At 30.9% G+C, this 18,740-nt stretch overlaps 1 protein-coding gene across 1 annotated transcript in view; it reads left to right on the top strand.

Moving 5' to 3' along the window:
* The window catches only part of LOC111620138 (WD repeat-containing protein 36-like), a 25,968-nt gene extending 11,437 nt beyond the window's left edge, over positions 1-14,531 (top strand). The window contains exons 3-7 of the mRNA XM_023362003.1: positions 2,963-3,063; positions 4,921-5,038; positions 10,535-10,722; positions 13,760-13,892; positions 14,184-14,531. Coding sequence (XP_023217771.1) covers positions 2,963-3,063; positions 4,921-5,038; positions 10,535-10,722; positions 13,760-13,892; positions 14,184-14,377 — 734 coding nt within the window. The 3' untranslated portion in view covers positions 14,378-14,531. The remainder of the gene's footprint in view (positions 1-2,962; positions 3,064-4,920; positions 5,039-10,534; positions 10,723-13,759; positions 13,893-14,183) is intronic.
* Positions 14,532-18,740: the final 4,209 nt, after the last annotated feature.

The raw sequence follows: 18,740 nt of genomic DNA, 5'->3' as shown, positions 1-18,740 counted from the left end.
GACAGGATTAAGGCTTACTGTGAAAAACTTGGCTTCTATTATACTATTTTAGATGCGGGTTTTTGCGTTTTTGATTGCGTTTTAATAGGGTACGTCAACACAATGTACACAAAGAAGGGATTTTTCGACATTCCCCCGCGGGGGAGAGGGACAGGATTAAGGCTTACTGTGAAGAACTTGGCTTCTATTATACTATTTTAGATGCGGGTTTTTGCGTTTTTGATTGCGTTTTAATAGGGTTCGTAAAGAGAATGTACACTAAGAAAAAATTTTTCGAAAAATTTTCCCCCAAGGAAGAAGTGTTATACATTTATAATAGATACATTTTGAGCCACAACAAGGCGTGGTGGGGTCTGCTAGTTATAACTAAAAATACAACAATTAAGACATTTAAATGTGTTTATAATCGATATTTAGATAATTATTCAATAAATTAAGTAACCGAGATAAAAACTAAAATAACTTTCATCCAGAATTTTTTGAATTTTGATTTTTTAATGCAAAATTTTATTTTCATTTTTATCTATAAAATTATTAATGGTTAAAAAATGTCATAGTAAAATATTTTAAAGCCAAACTGGAAATTCTGTAAAATAAGTTGATTCTAACATTTAATAAATTAAGTAATTTGAAATAAATAAAATTAAATAATATAAAATTTAAGCATATACTTTTACCTATCTGTCTCTGTTATGCACACTAGAGTCGTTTATCCGAATCAATTGGGGATTGGGGTTTTTCGGATAACCGATTATGTACGAAAAAATATATTAATCTATCCCATGTTAAAATTTTTCTCCGATGCGTGTCGCTTCGCATTGAATTTTCGTTGATGTTAAGCCTAACGAAAATTTTTATAATAGTAATCTTGGCTATTGTATCATTAAAAATTATTTCTTTAGTTTGCACAAGCAAAATAAATATATTGAAAAATATAAAACCAAAAAAATTATATTTCAGAAGTTAATCTAGTATCAAAAACGTTCCAATTCAGCATGACACAGTCCTCAGAAAAACGTCATACAAAGCAAGCAAAACTCACCACATACAATGGCAAAAAAGCCTCAATCAAATACTGGTGCATCCTTAAGTACCCTCTCATGGTCATGCCAGTTCCTCCAGCTAAAATACTTCACACCAACAAAATTAATATTGGAAGTAGCCCAAGACATAGCCAAATATTGTAGTACCACAGCACTAGCAGAAATTTGAATTTGCCAACTAGAATGCTTTTGATTAACTGATGTTTCGGTTGATCTGTATTCGGATAATCGATGCTCTACTGTATTTATATGCTATGTAACTTAGAAAGATCTACACTACACAACACCGGATTAAAGTTAATTATGTATCTCAAAACCTGTTACTAGTGTGAAATTAACATCAAAAAACGAAAAAACAGATTTCCACAAACATTTTCAAACCTCCAATGATTATTCTTCAGGTGGCGACGAATTTCTGTTAGAATGCAATTAAATAAGAACATTATTCGAAATTCGCATATACATTACCTGATGACAGATGATATCTCATTAGGCATGCGCGCTATAGATGGTAGCAATTGATGAGAATTTACAGTTCTTTGTCCATTAGTGCTTGCCATGCTATGGACAGATTTAATTCCTCTTTGTGGTTGATACAGTTGTTGTTAAGGCTGGATTTGTAGATATATAAGGCCTCCAACCACCTTAGATGTTCTGTGTGTGGTAAGGTGAGGAAAATTCCCACCTGGTTAAAATCCGGCTCTATGTCAGGATCACTGGCATAGAGCTGGAGTCAGGATCATTTAATGGCATTATAACAGAAATTCGTCACCACCTGAAGAAGAACCGTTGGCAGTTTGAAAACATTTATGGAAATCTGTTTTTCGTTTTTTGTTGTTAATTTCACACCAGTAACAGGCTTTGAGGTACGTAATTAACTTAGAAAGGATGCTGTAGTGAGTTTATTATTGCGAATTGGAAGTACAGTAGACCCCCCTATAACACTTAGATACGTTCCACGTTATTTGAATTTCACGTTGTAGGAATCTTTAAATACATGAGCCAATCACAGCCCGACACGTGTGAAGTTTACGGACTACGGCTGTTTGAAAGGTTTTCTTCCATAAAATTAATCNCATACAAATAATAATGATAAATGATGATAAAATAAAAAGCTTGTGTTTTGTTTGTAAATTGCTTATTTTTTCATTACATTGAAGTTGTGGATTCTATCAAACATTTTTCTACAGGATGTATGTACCGTATTTTTTTAATGTGGCAGTCTTTGAAGCATAACAATTGTGCAAAAAGAGGGCTAGATGTACTCAATGTTAATAGTAAATGCTGTTTTATTATGTCGATATTCCACACTAAAAAATGTGAGGGTCAGGGAATTTGGACAAAGTTGGTCAGGGAAAGTCAGTGAATTCAAAACAAAAATTTGAGTAAGAACCCTGTACGTAGATGGTTGCTCGAGTAGCTATTTGATACATAATTATCTGGCCTTTGCTGTGGAGGATTTGTGTAGAAATATAATTTTGATTCATAATTTATTATGAGTGACTCCACTTAAGGCAGCTTTTCTCAGTGTGTGATTCACGAATATAGGACAGGTGGTCCACATGCAGATTTAAATTAATAAACATGAAATTTTGTTCAATAATGATTCACTTTTAACAGTTCATTTTATTGGTCCTTAGGCATAAAAAGGATGAGAAACTCTGGGTTAAGGTATTTTTTTATTTTTTTATGTATTGTAGTGACTGCAGTACTAACTTGATCTGTTTAAATGGTCAAAAGTGGGGTTAATCCACACTGTCAACGTGCTTGGTGTTAGGTGCTAATATATAACAAGTTACTAATGCACACTTTATTTTTATTGGTAATTTTTTGGTGGTTGTTGTTGCATGTTGAAATTGATTTTAATTTACGTTAATTGCAATATTACTGTTAATACTGTAACTGTAATTGTTTTGTAGGTAAACCACTTCCAGATGATATCACTTCTTTATCTTCTGATGCAGATCTTGTGTACACGGCTTGCAAAGACCAAATATATGCCTGGAAAAGAGGAATTGAGGTATTTATATTATATTATTATTATATTTTTTGACATTTAAGAATTTTTTTTTTTATTAAGCAGAGGAATATTAACATTTATTGGAGCAAATAAAACTATACAAAAACAATTTATGCTGTACAATTTTTTGTTTTCAGAAACACATGCAGATGCTTTTACGTACTACTTTCAGCTGTGCTGTTTAATAAATGTTAGATAAATGAAAGAAAATAAATGTTTTTGGTCACTTTAGTGGCACTCCTCAGGTTACTAAAACTTTTTTACACTTTTAAATGAGCTTATACATTTGATAAAAGAATGTTTTACCAGCAAACTTTTTACATAAATTCAAATGACATAAACATTTGAAATATGGAACATTCTAACTTTTGATGAAGATATATAAATTAAATATTTCAGTTAAAGATTACAACACATTTCTTTTTTAAGAGAGAAACATAAAATTTAATATAAGACTAGCATTGCTTGCAGCAGATTTAGTTTGTCTGTTATTAATCACCCCCCCCTTTTTTGCACCTGCTTATAAATTTTAATGCCCTCTGCTGTTTTAAAGTTTTGAACATCATAAAATATTTTGTATTATTTTTGCCTCTCTCCTTTAGGAGGCAGATTGAATCTCTGCTAGACTTAACCTCTGTTGGTTTTTGATTGAATGTTATGTTTTTCCTATAAAAAAAATGTTGTAATCTTTAATTTTGAAATATGTTATAAGTCATTCAAACTTATGTAAAAAATTTGTTGATAAAGAATACTTTTATTGAACATGCAAGCCAATTGAAAGGTATAAAAAAGTTTAGTGGTCTTCCTCAGGTTACTAAAAGTGGATATAAAACATTTGTTTTCTTTCATTTATGTAATGTTTATTAAAAATCAGTGCTGTAAGTAAGTACATAAGTGTTTGTGTGTGTTTCCTGAAGTGTTCTGGCTTTTGGGAGTTGTCAAGTCATCTTTTTTTTCAAGAACTTGTTTTTTGGAATAGTTCATTTTTAACAAAATTCAAAATTATTTGCAATATGGTCTTGTTTTATGTGGTGAATTTGTGTTGGCAAGTACCACATAAAATGAAATTGTGTGAATTTGTGCTCTACCTCAAGTGATCTCAGATGATTGCCTAGACCAGGTGGCCAAGTGATTCGAGTGGCATTTTACTGCCATAGGCTGCCTCTGCCACAATTACAATGCATTACAATGTCAATCTGAAATCTCCTCCACCTAACATTGAAAAACAAAACACTAAAACATACCTATATGTAAGTAAAACTATTATATCAAAATGTAGAATGCTTAAAACATTGCTTTCTGATAAACAAATCGTCACTTTGTATGCAGTAATCATTCTAGGGATATTCGTGATGGAAAGTTTTTTTTGATTTTTGAATAGCACCGTCCTATGAAGATATTTGAGCCGTGAACATGCATTTTGACAAAAGAATTTGCAATTCTTATTTTCTCTTTATTAGATCACTTTATTGATTGGCAACTTCTCTTTTTTGAGGATGTTTTCTTGTCCTATTTTAAACTGCTAAATGGATCTGGCCCTCTACACATGTTGACAATTGTTAAATGTTTCTTTGAGGTTGTTTTCTATTAAGTCATTGGCTTTTGCCACAGAACCCAGATTTATGAAAATAAGGTCGGGAAAAGCGCTACTTTTGTGACCTAAGAAAGTCGCAAAAGCCAGTATAACAATTAAAACTATATACTGCAAATACTACAGTAATTACAGAAAGGATAATCCTGTTGTTTAAGCTTAATTGTTTATCAACTGTGTGTATCAAATATATTTATTAATCTAGTTTGTGATAAATGCAGCTTTGAAATAATAAATTTATATTGCATTAAAGAATTTTATTTTAGTTGAAATATCACTATGAGGGACACAAGAGCAATGTTTATATCATTATGCCTTTTGATAAACATCTGCTATCTGTGGACGAGGACGGCACCGTAATTATATGGGAAATTGAATCGCAAGGTAAAATAATATTTTTATGAAATGTTTAACTATAAATAAGCATAATTTAGATTTAACTTTTATTAAATAATAGGATATAATTCCAATTCAAACCAATTTTTCTGACTTTGTAGGAATCCCAAGTAGTATTATAATTTTGTTAGGTCTTCTGGTTAAATTTTGTACAGTCTAATGAATAGATAAATGTTATGTTTCTTTGGTACAGTAATACCTCGACTTATGCTACCCCAACTTACGTGAATCCGGAGTTACACGATTTTCAAATCTCCTCGATTCGTGTTTTGTTTGAGCACTACGCAACTCTCGATTACTTACTCCCCCCACACTATTGTTTAGCTTACATGTTCGGACGTGCCGCGCAGAATCGACACATAGCTACATACAATTTATTTTGTGTTATTTATTTCTGTGTTTGTTATATCTACAGAGACTTGAGAGACTTCATGTGATGATTTCTTGTAACCGTGAACAAATCAAAAGACGAGATAAGATTAACAAGAACATTTATTAGTTTACATACATCCGATTTGGATTTTACACAAATTGCGAAATTATACCCCAACATACGTGAATTTGACTTACGCAGTTATCGCTCGGTCCCACCTATCACGTAAGTTCGGGGTATTACTGTATCTGTTTTTAATTTAAAGAATGACCAAGACTATTAAAATAACTTTGTAAATCTTTAATCATTTTAGATGAACAATATATCTATCTTCAGGCTACAATTAAAATAATTACAGGTGTATAAGGTAAAGGTATAAAAATTTAAAAATATACAATGTGAAAACTCAAACCTGTTTGTTTACAATGAGGTAAATTCACTCCTTCAACAGATTCATATGTTCTTTGAATCTAAAGCATTTTTTTTTCTAAATAAAATTTAAACATTATTTTTATTATAGTACATCTTTATTTATTACAATGCATAAATCACAAACTGTTCATATCTTAATCTTACTGCTGCTTTGTGTTCCTTCAGTTTTATTCCTAATGATCTACCAGTGTCTCTGACATTGTATACTTTTTGTTACAAGTACAAACTATTTTATAAACTATAACAGATATGTTTAATTTTTTTTATATGCCAACTATTACATGGGGGACTGGAAAGTAATGTAATTTTTTCATCAAATTAAAACAAATAATTTTATAATATATTTTTATATATAATCAATGTTGTAATCACCCTTGTTATCAATGATTTTTTTCCATATAGTTGGCAAATTTTCAAATCCAGATCTGTAGAACAAAGAAGGACTTTCCAACTTTTTTGATCAAAAACCATTTTTGACTTCCACATTTTGAAATTTTCTACCACTCAAGAAATGTTGCAAAGACCTGAATAAATAGTAATCTGATGGTGTGATATCGGGTGAATAAGGTGGGTGAGGTAACACCTCCCATCCCAATTCTTTGATTTTATCCAGAGTCTTTCTTGCAGAATGTGGTTTTGCTTTGTCATGCTGTAGAATTATGCCATTTCTGTTAACAAGGGCTAGATACTTTTCAATCAAAGCTTGGTTTATTTAATCTAATTCTTGGCAATGCAGTTATGGTTTGACCTGGTTCTAGCACCTGAAAATGGATTATGTCCCAAGTATTTTATTAAACGGATAACAGCACCTTTCTAGAGTGTAAGCCTGGCTTTGGGGTAGCTAATAGGGTTTGATTGGGAGAGAGTCATTGTCTTTTATGTTTGGGATTGTGATAAAGGACCCATTTCTCATCTCCATCCACACAATCAAGAAATGCTTCTGCATTATGTTGTTACAACAAATTACAGGTGATTGAATGATTAGCTTTGTTTTCTTTTGACAGAGTGTGTGGAACCCAAACACTTTCTCTATTAACTTTACCAATCTGCTTCAAATGTTCTTGAATGGTGTGTTAAGCTTATCTGATAACTCAGATTGTTTGACAAAAATTTGCTTCCACTTCTACCCGTAAAACATCATCATCAAGAGACACTGGTCTTCCTAAACACGGCGAGTTACAAAGATCAAAATTATCCAATTTGAAACTAGCAAACCACCTTTGGCATTTATTGACACCTAATGTGGCTGGATAAACATCACAAATGTTTTTTGTAGTTTTTGGCGCGTCACTACCTTTCTGAAACTCAAACAACATGCAATGTTGAATATGCAACTCTTCTGGATTTTGGCTCGACATTTCAAATAGGATGTTATAAAAATGAATTTTATCTGTAAAACAAAAGAAAATAAGTCACTTACACTTGCAAAAATATCTTGCACAATTTCAGCATATGCAATCAACTGCATTACATAATCAAACTTTCCAGTCTCCCTTATACATAAATAATAGTTCTTTTGATGTATTACTTGCCTGATTAATAACCAAATTTCCCAAAAACTTTTTCATATTCTCTAACAGTTGGAACATCAGTAAATTAAAAATTACAAACCATGCACACAATCTTCCAACACATAAGTATTTGAATTAAGTACAAAAAATGAAACATTTTCAGTTTGTTTTAGGGGCCTGCATCAAGTGTCAAACTTTACGAACGTTAGCTCTAACATTCGTAAAGTTTAAAGATTTAATGAAATTTCTGAAACCCATTTTATTCCTGATTTCATTCTTTCATTTTTCAACAAGAAAATGAAAGCAAGTGTCACCACTACGTTTTATTAAATATTTCTTTTTTAACTGCAATACAGTTACATCCCCAAATGGTAACATTTTTTACAGATGGTAGAAATTCTGAAGAAGAACCCATAACTATTGGCTTGTCTTAAACTCCATTGCCATGTTAAAAAACTTTGAACATTGTATAAACATATCTATTGCTATATTATATTTAATTTGTATCCCTAATTTGTATGGTGTCCCACACTTTTCCACTTCAGTTAATTTACTGCTTACACAACAAGAAATAAGAACTTTGAAAACAGTTTAAGTCCTTCCTAATATACATAGATGTTAGAAAGATCTTTGTTATTCCAGCCAATTAATATTAATTGTTTAAAATTATATTACACAAATTCAACATTTATAGCCTGTCCATTAAATGGTTCAACAATTAGTTTTTACTTTGTAGTTATCAGATTAGCTTAAGCAACTACAATTTTCAAAATTTTTTTCCTATTCAACAAGAATCATGCTATAAACTGATAAAAAAATTCATACTTTTCAACAAATCAAGAAACTTATAATACACAACAACTTCTGAAGTAATGACTCACAGATTTGGTTTATTTGATTTTCAAAAAATAATCAAATGTTTTGATCATTATAAATATTATGACGACTTAATTTCTTCCACCTTTTTTACTCTTGGAGCACCATCAGTTTCTGAGGTTTGCCGATTGGGGAGAAAGTGTCACGACAATCGAGTGGTCAGCACTGTCGCGTGGGAGTGGTAAACTTACTGAGACTGGTCCTCCATCACAAACTGTTTATTAAATATAAAAATTTCGCTTACAACTACTGTTTTACTTCAGCATAAGGCCTATCTGCAGAGTGAATCAGTTCGTAAATAAAGTTCAATCTTTTCGACGATCTTCTCTCCTTCTGGCGAAGATGATGAGGAAAATGTAGGCTCTGGGGTGCGCAGCACAACTTGAAGGGGTGATTCTCATAACAGAATACACTTGGTGAAACTTGCCAGGATGAGATGGCAAAACTTCTTCCGGAACGACGACCAAGTTTCCATTGTTGAACCGCAGAAAAATCCAGGAGCGGAGCACACCAAACTAAGAACCAAGAATGTCACATCCTTTTTAAGCGCAGTTTTTATAAGTTTTCTCTGAGTCCCAGATCGAACATTCCAATAGGTCGATGCCAATCTTTCCACGCTCTCTAATTGGTCCCCCTCCTCATTACAAATTGTAACAGGATCGGAGCCCAGATCGTGGGGTGAGTCAACACCGACTGATAGTTTGATTCCTATCGAAGATGTTCGATCTAAGCACTCAAATTCATCTATTGTTTCATTCTGAGAAATTCGTTTTTTCTCAGAAATTTGTACAGATATGTCTTTATATGGACATAAAATATTCATTTTGCATTTGATGGTTTCTTTTTACAACATAAAATAATAATTATTATTATTATTAAATTTTTTTTTTTTTATACAAAATTAAAAACATTTTCTGTGCACGAATTTCGACCCACTTCCAGGGCTTCACAAGTTCATATTCATAAAGATCATGCATTCACCAACCACAATACAGATTAAACCTATAATGGTATCCCTCCTCCTGTAGAATTCTGTCTGTCTTTTTGAATATCTTCTCTATATACTTAAATAATTTTAAAGCAATTGGCTATTGCATTCAAAGTTGTGAGTATTTTTAAAGCTGTGTTGTAAAACTTTCAGAGAGAATATGTATGGGAGTTGTACTCAAAAATAAATCTCTTGCCATACATTATGGAATTCTCTGCAGGTTTTGCAGATCCATCTCCGAAACATTTATTATGCTTTTTGTTTTTACAAACTTGTAGTCTCTTGTTGAGTACAGTTTACCGATCAGGACCATGATGGTCCTTTCCTTTTAGAAAAATTCTCTAAAGAACTTGATAAACTTTTCCTAATATTAAATAAACTTGTCATCTACTTATCTGACATCTAAATGTCATCAGGTCCTGACTGGGTCTCCTCTCTTTCAAAGAATTCTTCAAATACTTTGATCTGCTATATATCATAAATATTATAATGGTTGTGTACAGTCCAATTGGCTTTGCAAGTTCTGCTGGCATGTTTTGAACCTAGTGAAGTTGCATAATTCTTCACACGTTTTTATACTTTCTTACTAGACTATTTCACAAATATCTTACTTATTTCTACAGTATTTTACAGTATGAATAATCTCAAATACCTACTTTGTGAAAATTTTATATGATTCAAAAATACTTGTGTATGCATTCTTTATAACTTATAAATTATTTTATTTAATTTGTGGGAATGTTTTATTGATTATGCTTTTATTCCCGCTTTGTCTTTTTATCTCTTAAATAACTTTTGTAAATTTGTTACTGGTTTTACTGGGGTGGAAATTGTCAGTCTGAATCAGACTTTTCCTATTGTATCTAAAATAAATAAACTGTAATGTTGATCATTTCTTGGCACTCCTAAGAGTTGCATGCTCCATTAAGAAGGTACACTCCATAGTTTGAGAACCACAGGACTACATGAAGTAAAAGCAGAAACTAAAATTAGTAGATCACAATCCTAAATATTAATGGAGATAAACATAAATAAACAAAAATAATAATAAAACATTTTTATAACTGTTTTCCCCATAACACAAGTGACAAGCATTATAATAAATATATTAACATGAAATAATTATTTGGAAGAAGAATATTTTTCTAACCATTACTTTAAAGAAGTGCTAGTTTTCATTCTGAGAAAAAAGGTTGAATTGGATTTTTTCCAAATTGTTATTATTGTTTTATTTTACTATTTTCAAATAGTTGTTTTATATTAAATGTGTTTAATTCTTTTGTAAAAATTTATAATTATTTCAGAAATATATTTGGAAATGAATTTCGATAACAACGTCTTTAAAATAACGACCATGTTACATCCATATACATATGTAAATAAAGTACTATTTGGCAGTCAGCAGGGTGAAATGCAACTGTGGAATGTATTAAAAAATAAATTAATATATACATTTAAGGGATGGAATAAACCAATTACTGCTTTAGAACAGGTAAATTTTATTAATATTTCATTAAATGCTTATTAGAAACTAATATAAATTAAAATTTATCATTGAAATGCTTTGATAGAATTTATGTTTATAAACTTAAATAATATAACTCAGTTAATTAATTTCAAGAATTTTTAGACAGTATGGTCAATTATTGGGTGAAATAAATGTGTGAAACTCCTGATTATGAGTCTACTGAAAGTTCTTGGAATTAATCAGCTTTGATTTATATTACTTATATAACTCTGTTTTTGATAGTTATAAATTAGTTTGGATGGTTTGCTGATACTAAAATTTAGAATTTTGTATTACAGTAGAGCATCAATTATCCTAAACAATTCTGGACTGGGGTTGTTTGGATAACTGATCGTGTATGAAAAAATATGTTAACCTATCCCATATTGAAATTTTTTTCTGTTGCGTGTCACTTTGCATTGAATTTTTGTTGATGTTGAGCCTAACAAATATTTTTTAAAATAAATAATCTTGGCTATTGTATCATTAAAAATTATTTCTTTAGTTTGCACAAGCAAAATAAATATATTGAAAAATATAAAACCAAAAAAATTATATTTCAGAAGTTAATCTAGTATCAAAAACGTTCCAATTCAGCATGACACAGTCCTCAGAAAAACGTCATACAAAGCAAGCAAAACTCACCACATACAATGGCAAAAAAGCCTCAATCAAATACTGGTGCATCCTTAAGTACCCTCTCATGGTCATGCCAGTTCCTCCAGCTAAAATACTTCACACCAACAAAATTAATATTGGAAGTAGCCCAAGACATAGCCAAATATTGTAGTACCACAGCACTAGCAGAAATTTGAATTTGCCAACTAGAATGCTTTTGATTAACTGATGTTTCGGTTGATCTGTATTCGGATAATCGATGCTCTACTGTATTTATATGCTATGTAACTTAGAAAGATCTACACTACACAACACCGGATTAAAGTTAATTATGTATCTCAAAACCTGTTACTAGTGTGAAATTAACATCAAAAAACGAAAAAACAGATTTCCACAAACATTTTCAAACCTCCAATGATTATTCTTCAGGTGGCGACGAATTTCTGTTAGAATGCAATTAAATAAGAACATTATTCGAAATTCGCATATACATTACCTGATGACAGATGATATCTCATTAGGCATGCGCGCTATAGATGGTAGCAATTGATGAGAATTTACAGTTCTTTGTCCATTAGTGCTTGCCATGCTATGGACAGATTTAATTCCTCTTTGTGGTTGATACAGTTGTTGTTAAGGCTGGATTTGTAGATATATAAGGCCTCCAACCACCTTAGATGTTCTGTGTGTGGTAAGGTGAGGAAAATTCCCACCTGGTTAAAATCCGGCTCTATGTCAGGATCACTGGCATAGAGCTGGAGTCAGGATCATTTAATGGCATTATAACAGAAATTCGTCACCACCTGAAGAAGAACCGTTGGCAGTTTGAAAACATTTATGGAAATCTGTTTTTCGTTTTTTGTTGTTAATTTCACACCAGTAACAGGCTTTGAGGTACGTAATTAACTTAGAAAGGATGCTGTAGTGAGTTTATTATTGCGAATTGGAAGTACAGTAGACCCCCCTATAACACTTAGATACGTTCCACGTTATTTGAATTTCACGTTGTAGGAATCTTTAAATACATGAGCCAATCACAGCCCGACACGTGTGAAGTTTACGGACTACGGCTGTTTGAAAGGTTTTCTTCCATAAAATTAATCGATTCTAGACTAATCCAACTCAACATTTCCAAAATACGTATATATTTTTTGGAAATAATCCGTATAAACTACGCTATAAACAAAAAATTGTAGGATTACTTACCGAGTGTCAACCATTTGACATCGCCATTGCTAAAGCTTGTTTTCGTCGTGAAGCAGCACACCAAACCACGACCGATTTCTGATAACTTATTTTTCTGCAAAAACTTCGTTGAACTTCGGAGATATCATTAATATAAATAATTTTTATCGCCGTTGAATAAGAAATGTTTCTTTCACAAGAAATGTATAAAATTACAGTACTGTATTAGACTTACGGTACCTATTTACATACTGTACAGACGATAGTTAGCGTAAAATCTCCGTAGCGTGGCGCCACGCTAGACGGCAGAAATTATATATTTAATTATAATAAAGTTACAATAAATTAAGTTAATATATAATTATATATACAGTACCTAATTTATATATAATTATATGTGCAGTACCTAATTTATATATAATACTGTACAGACGATAGTAATCTCTCCGTAGCGTGGCGCTACGGACGGCGGGAAAGTAGTTCGGCTGCCTGATGACGTTTTACGTAATTATAGGAGTTTTTTACCGGTTTTTACGGATACCGTCGCAATTTTTTTGCAGTTTTATAGGAATCGTAATTATAGGGGAACTACAGTAGACCCTACTGTAAAAAAGGAACTACAGTAGACCCTACTGTAGTTCCTTTTTTATTTTCTTTGATGATACCTTTAAAGTTTTCAATTTTTAAGTGAATAATGCATAGGTGAGAGAAATGTGCTCTAGGGTACTGAAAAATATGGCATAAAAGTGTAAAATTGTATAAATGAGAAATGTATAATGGAGAAACTATTGTACAGAAAATATTTAAAGTATAATTGTAAAAATTGTACTATTGAGGAACACATAAATGGGAGTTGATTGTAACTGTTTATTGGTTAAATTACAAAGTTTTCGCTTATCTTACTATTATTTGCTTTTTATTAAAAATTTTCAATATACAGGTTAAATAACTATAAGTAATATGTAAAACTGATATTGTTTACATAAATTGTTATAAATTACAAAATATATGTAGAACAAAAACGACTTCTAATCTTAACACTGCGTTGAGTAATGTAGAACATTATGAACTACTGGTATTGGATTGACAAATGAACTCAGGCAGAATTCCACAAATTAGTTTGGTCCAAAATTTATATGCCAATTCGTGAAAATTAGTTTGTGATAGTTTATGTAGTTATTATTACTTTCAAATGAAATTTTATAAAATTTTTTAACAGGCACCGGCCGAAGACGTTGCTGCCATCGGCCTAGAAAATGGTCAAATAATTATTCATAATTTGAAATATGACGAGACGATTATGACATTCTCTCAAGAATGGGGTTCCGTGACAGCTATATCCTTCAGAACAGGTAAAAAGTAAATTGTTTTGGATATTTACATCATAGATTTACTTGTAAAAAGTTATTAACAATAAAAAAAAAACCATAAGTATTGCTTATGGAAATATTCTTGTCCACTACAAGTTTATGCTGTCAATATTTCTGTAGCTTGGAATAATAAGGGCCAATGCTATGGGCATTTGCCTTTGATCTTGGCCCATGATCTTCCATTATTATTAATTTATAAAAGGAATTAAATAATTTAAAAAATAATATAGTGCTCTTAAGTAATAAAATAACGATTTATTTAACTTAAAATAGATGACTGTGCAATGATGGCCACTGCAAGTTCGGCAGGACACATTTCTGTATGGGATTTGGACAAAAAGAAGTTACACAGTCAAATAAGAGATGCTCATGAAAGCGAAGTGACAAGTCTGAAATTTTTACCTAATGAGCCATTGCTTATTACTTCTTCTCCAGATAACAGTTTAAAGGTAAGAAAAGGTTTTTAATGTGTTTTTCTGTGGAATAGATAAAGAATGAAATAAATGCAAAAAATTTGAGAAAATTTACTTGTAACTCTAGAAAGTTGTCATCAGTTTATAATTCATTTAATGGACATTTTACAGTACTTATCCCTAATTAAGTGATATTCTTTTACAATTGTAAATTCGTCTCTGTAATCCAAAACCACACTTTGGTAGACGTATCTTACAGCAATATCTGGTTAGCAAATTATCTTTTATTTTTCATTGGTCTACAAATATATTTCGGGTTGGTACAATGTATTCCAACCCCTCTTCAGTGATTTTCCAATTTTGTAAATTATAAAAATTGTTTCTTTTTTATCTCAAATTAGGGAGTGGGAGACAAACCGTCCTCATCCCTAATCAATATTTCAACCTAAAATTGTGTATTTCATATTAATATATGGAATACACAATATATGGATTATATGTACAATCCATATATGTACATAGGTGAAACAGGGCGCATGTTAGAAGTTAGAATAAAAGAACATGAAGCGGCAATCAGATTGAAATACAGTAATTCTCTGTGGTATGATCATACAAATAATAATAATTGTAAAATTAACCGAAATAATATAAAAATTCTGCATTTTGAAAAAGATGTTTATAAAAGAAAATTTAAAGAGCATTTAGAAATAAGAAAACAAAAAAATAATTTAATAAATCTCTCAGAAGGTATGCAAATTGATTGCTGCTGGTATGAGTTAATAGATGGCGCTAAAACAAATTGAGATTGTATAGATTTTGTTTAAAAATTGTAAAATTATTTGTAAAAGAACTTTTTCATTGTAAACCTGATAATGGTATAATGTAAATGTTGTTTGTGTATCAAACGGTTTTACATACGTATATTAAGTTTTTACTGGTTTTACTACATCTGTTATACACCCAAGTGTAAAAAATTTTATATGATTGTGAGTATTTTTTAGAAGTTTGTCTGTTGGAATTATAGTTGTTTGAGTTTTTAAATGTATATTAATATGGAATACACAATTTTAGGTTGAAATATTGATTAGGGATGAGGACAGTTTGTCTCCCACTCCCTAATTTGAGATAAAAAAGAAACAATTTTTATAATTTACAAAATTGGAAAATGTAAGTGTTTTTTGTGATTTGATTTGTTTCATGCAATATAACATAGTCATGTTTTAATATTTCTTGTTTTATTTGTACTAGCACTGAAGAGGGGTTGGAATACATTGTACCAACCCGAAATATATTTGTAGTCCAATGAAAAATAAAAGATAATTTGCTAACCAGATATTGCTGTAAGATACGTCTACCAAAGTGTGGTTTTGGATTACAGAGACGAATTTACAATTGTAATATAATATACAGCAAGCCGTTTATATAATATAATGATATTCTTTTGTTGAAGTTAAAATGTGACAGTTTGTATATGAATATTCTTAATAATTCTTATCTTGTGAATCTTTTGTATAGTTTAATAATCATTGAACTAGTCCAAAAACATTGACAAGAATATCTCTTTTCCTGTTATTCTTAAAAACTATTATTAAATAGCATTAGGATAATAATATTTAAGATTAATCATTTTTAGAGGTGCTGTTAGAACTTATAACACCAGCAATTAAAAGCTTAAACATTAATTACAACAAAAAGGTAGATGTTACCTCCAAATGCACTAATAAAGACTGATAACTGTTTCATGCTAGGATAAGATTGTTGACATATAAAAGGAATCTTCACACAGTTAGAATTGTAAAATGGAAGTACTTTGGAGTCAAATTTTCTTTACATCTTATTTTGGTGTAATAATCCATTGAATAGGCCTTGGCACTGTGATAGAGACAAAATTCATTTGGAGGCGACATTTTTTCACTGTAATTGATGTTCAAGTAAAAGACTTTTATTTTAAATGCTGGTATTATAAGTTTTGACAACACTTCTGAAAATTGATTTGAAAGACAACTGCAACAAAAAAGAATATACAGTAGAGCATTGATTATCCGACTCAATTGGGGACTGGGGTTGGTCGGATAATTGAAAAGTCGGATAACCGAAAAGTATGAAAAAATCCATTATTAGTGTAGTATATTATTATACCCCATGTAATTAGTATATTAGTATATCGCTATTAACCTACTTCNAAATTGATTTTAATTTACGTTAATTGCAATATTACTGTTAATACTGTAACTGTAATTGTTTTGTAGGTAAACCACTTCCAGATGATATCACTTCTTTATCTTCTGATGCAGATCTTGTGTACACGGCTTGCAAAGACCAAATATATGCCTGGAAAAGAGGAATTGAGGTATTTATATTATATTATTATTATTATTAAATTTTTTTTTTTTTATACAAAATTAAAAACATTTTCTGTGCACGAATTTCGACCCACTTCCAGGGCTTCACAAGTTCATATTCATAAAGATCATGCATTCACCAACCACAATACAGATTAAACCTATAATGGTATCCCTCCTCCTGTAGAATTCTGTCTGTCTTTTTGAATATCTTCTCTATATACTTAAATAATTTTAAAGCAATTGGCTATTGCATTCAAAGTTGTGAGTATTTTTAAAGCTGTGTTGTAAAACTTTCAGAGAGAATATGTATGGGAGTTGTACTCAAAAATAAATCTCTTGCCATACATTATGGAATTCTCTGCAGGTTTTGCAGATCCATCTCCGAAACATTTATTATGCTTTTTGTTTTTACAAACTTGTAGTCTCTTGTTGAGTACAGTTTACCGATCAGGACCATGATGGTCCTTTCCTTTTAGAAAAATTCTCTAAAGAACTTGATAAACTTTTCCTAATATTAAATAAACTTGTCATCTACTTATCTGACATCTAAATGTCATCAGGTCCTGACTGGGTCTCCTCTCTTTCAAAGAATTCTTCAAATACTTTGATCTGCTATATATCATAAATATTATAATGGTTGTGTACAGTCCAATTGGCTTTGCAAGTTCTGCTGGCATGTTTTGAACCTAGTGAAGTTGCATAATTCTTCACACGTTTTTATACTTTCTTACTAGACTATTTCACAAATATCTTACTTATTTCTACAGTATTTTACAGTATGAATAATCTCAAATACCTACTTTGTGAAAATTTTATATGATTCAAAAATACTTGTGTATGCATTCTTTATAACTTATAAATTATTTTATTTAATTTGTGGGAATGTTTTATTGATTATGCTTTTATTCCCGCTTTGTCTTTTTATCTCTTAAATAACTTTTGTAAATTTGTTACTGGTTTTACTGGGGTGGAAATTGTCAGTCTGAATCAGACTTTTCCTATTGTATCTAAAATAAATAAACTGTAATGTTGATCATTTCTTGGCACTCCTAAGAGTTGCATGCTCCATTAAGAAGGTACACTCCATAGTTTGAGAACCACAGGACTACATGAAGTAAAAGCAGAAACTAAAATTAGTAGATCACAATCCTAAATATTAATGGAGATAAACATAAATAAACAAAAATAATAATAAAACATTTTTATAACTGTTTTCCCCATAACACAAGTGACAAGCATTANTTTATAAAAGAAAATTTAAAGAGCATTTAGAAATAAGAAAACAAAAAAATAATTTAATAAATCTCTCAGAAGGTATGCAAATTGATTGCCGCTGGTATGAGTTAATAGATGGCGCTAAAACAAATTGAGATTGTATAGAATTTGTTTAAACATTGTAAAATTATTTTGTAAAAGAACTTTTTCATTGTAAACCTGATACTGGTATAATGTAAATGTTGTTTGTGTATCAAACGGTTTTATATATGTATATTAAGTTTTTGCTATGTTAACTGGTTTTTACTACATCTGTTATACACCCAAGTGTAAAAAAGTTTTATATGATTGTGAGTATTTTTTAGAAGTTTGTCTGTTGGAATTATAGTTGTTTGTAGAATTTTGTAGATTATCCGATTTTTCATTTAATGTGTGTTTCTTTCTATCATTACATAACACTTTGCAGTGTAGGTTGGGAGGCTATAGGCAAAGTAAAGCCATGCTTTTTAAAAAGATGTGCTATTCTCAGTAGTATAGGGCCCGAAAACAGTATGGGGGTTGTACTAGCCTCAGTTTGTCTTTGTTGTGGAGGAAAGACTGCAGAAACAACTTGTTTTTGACCTGGTTATAGAGATTACGAAACCTGGAAGGAGAACAACCAGCATTGTGCACTGCCCTATTAATAAGTTTCAATTCTTTGTTTACTAATGTCTGGGTGGATGGGAGGAGCGCTTTGCAAATAAAAGAAGTAATTGCGGAATTTACAAAGTGTAAAGGCTGGAATGCAGTTGCAGGGAAAATATGTGGCTCCCTGTTGTTTTTATAGTGTATAGAAAATAGCAGTTCAGGTAATCTGT

Source organism: Centruroides sculpturatus, unplaced genomic scaffold (assembly GCF_000671375.1).
Source record: "Centruroides sculpturatus isolate CEXI.00-Female unplaced genomic scaffold, Cexi_2.0 scaffold109, whole genome shotgun sequence".
Classification (NCBI taxonomy): domain Eukaryota; kingdom Metazoa; phylum Arthropoda; class Arachnida; order Scorpiones; family Buthidae; genus Centruroides; species Centruroides sculpturatus.
This window is presented reverse-complemented; position numbering and strand designations above follow the sequence as displayed.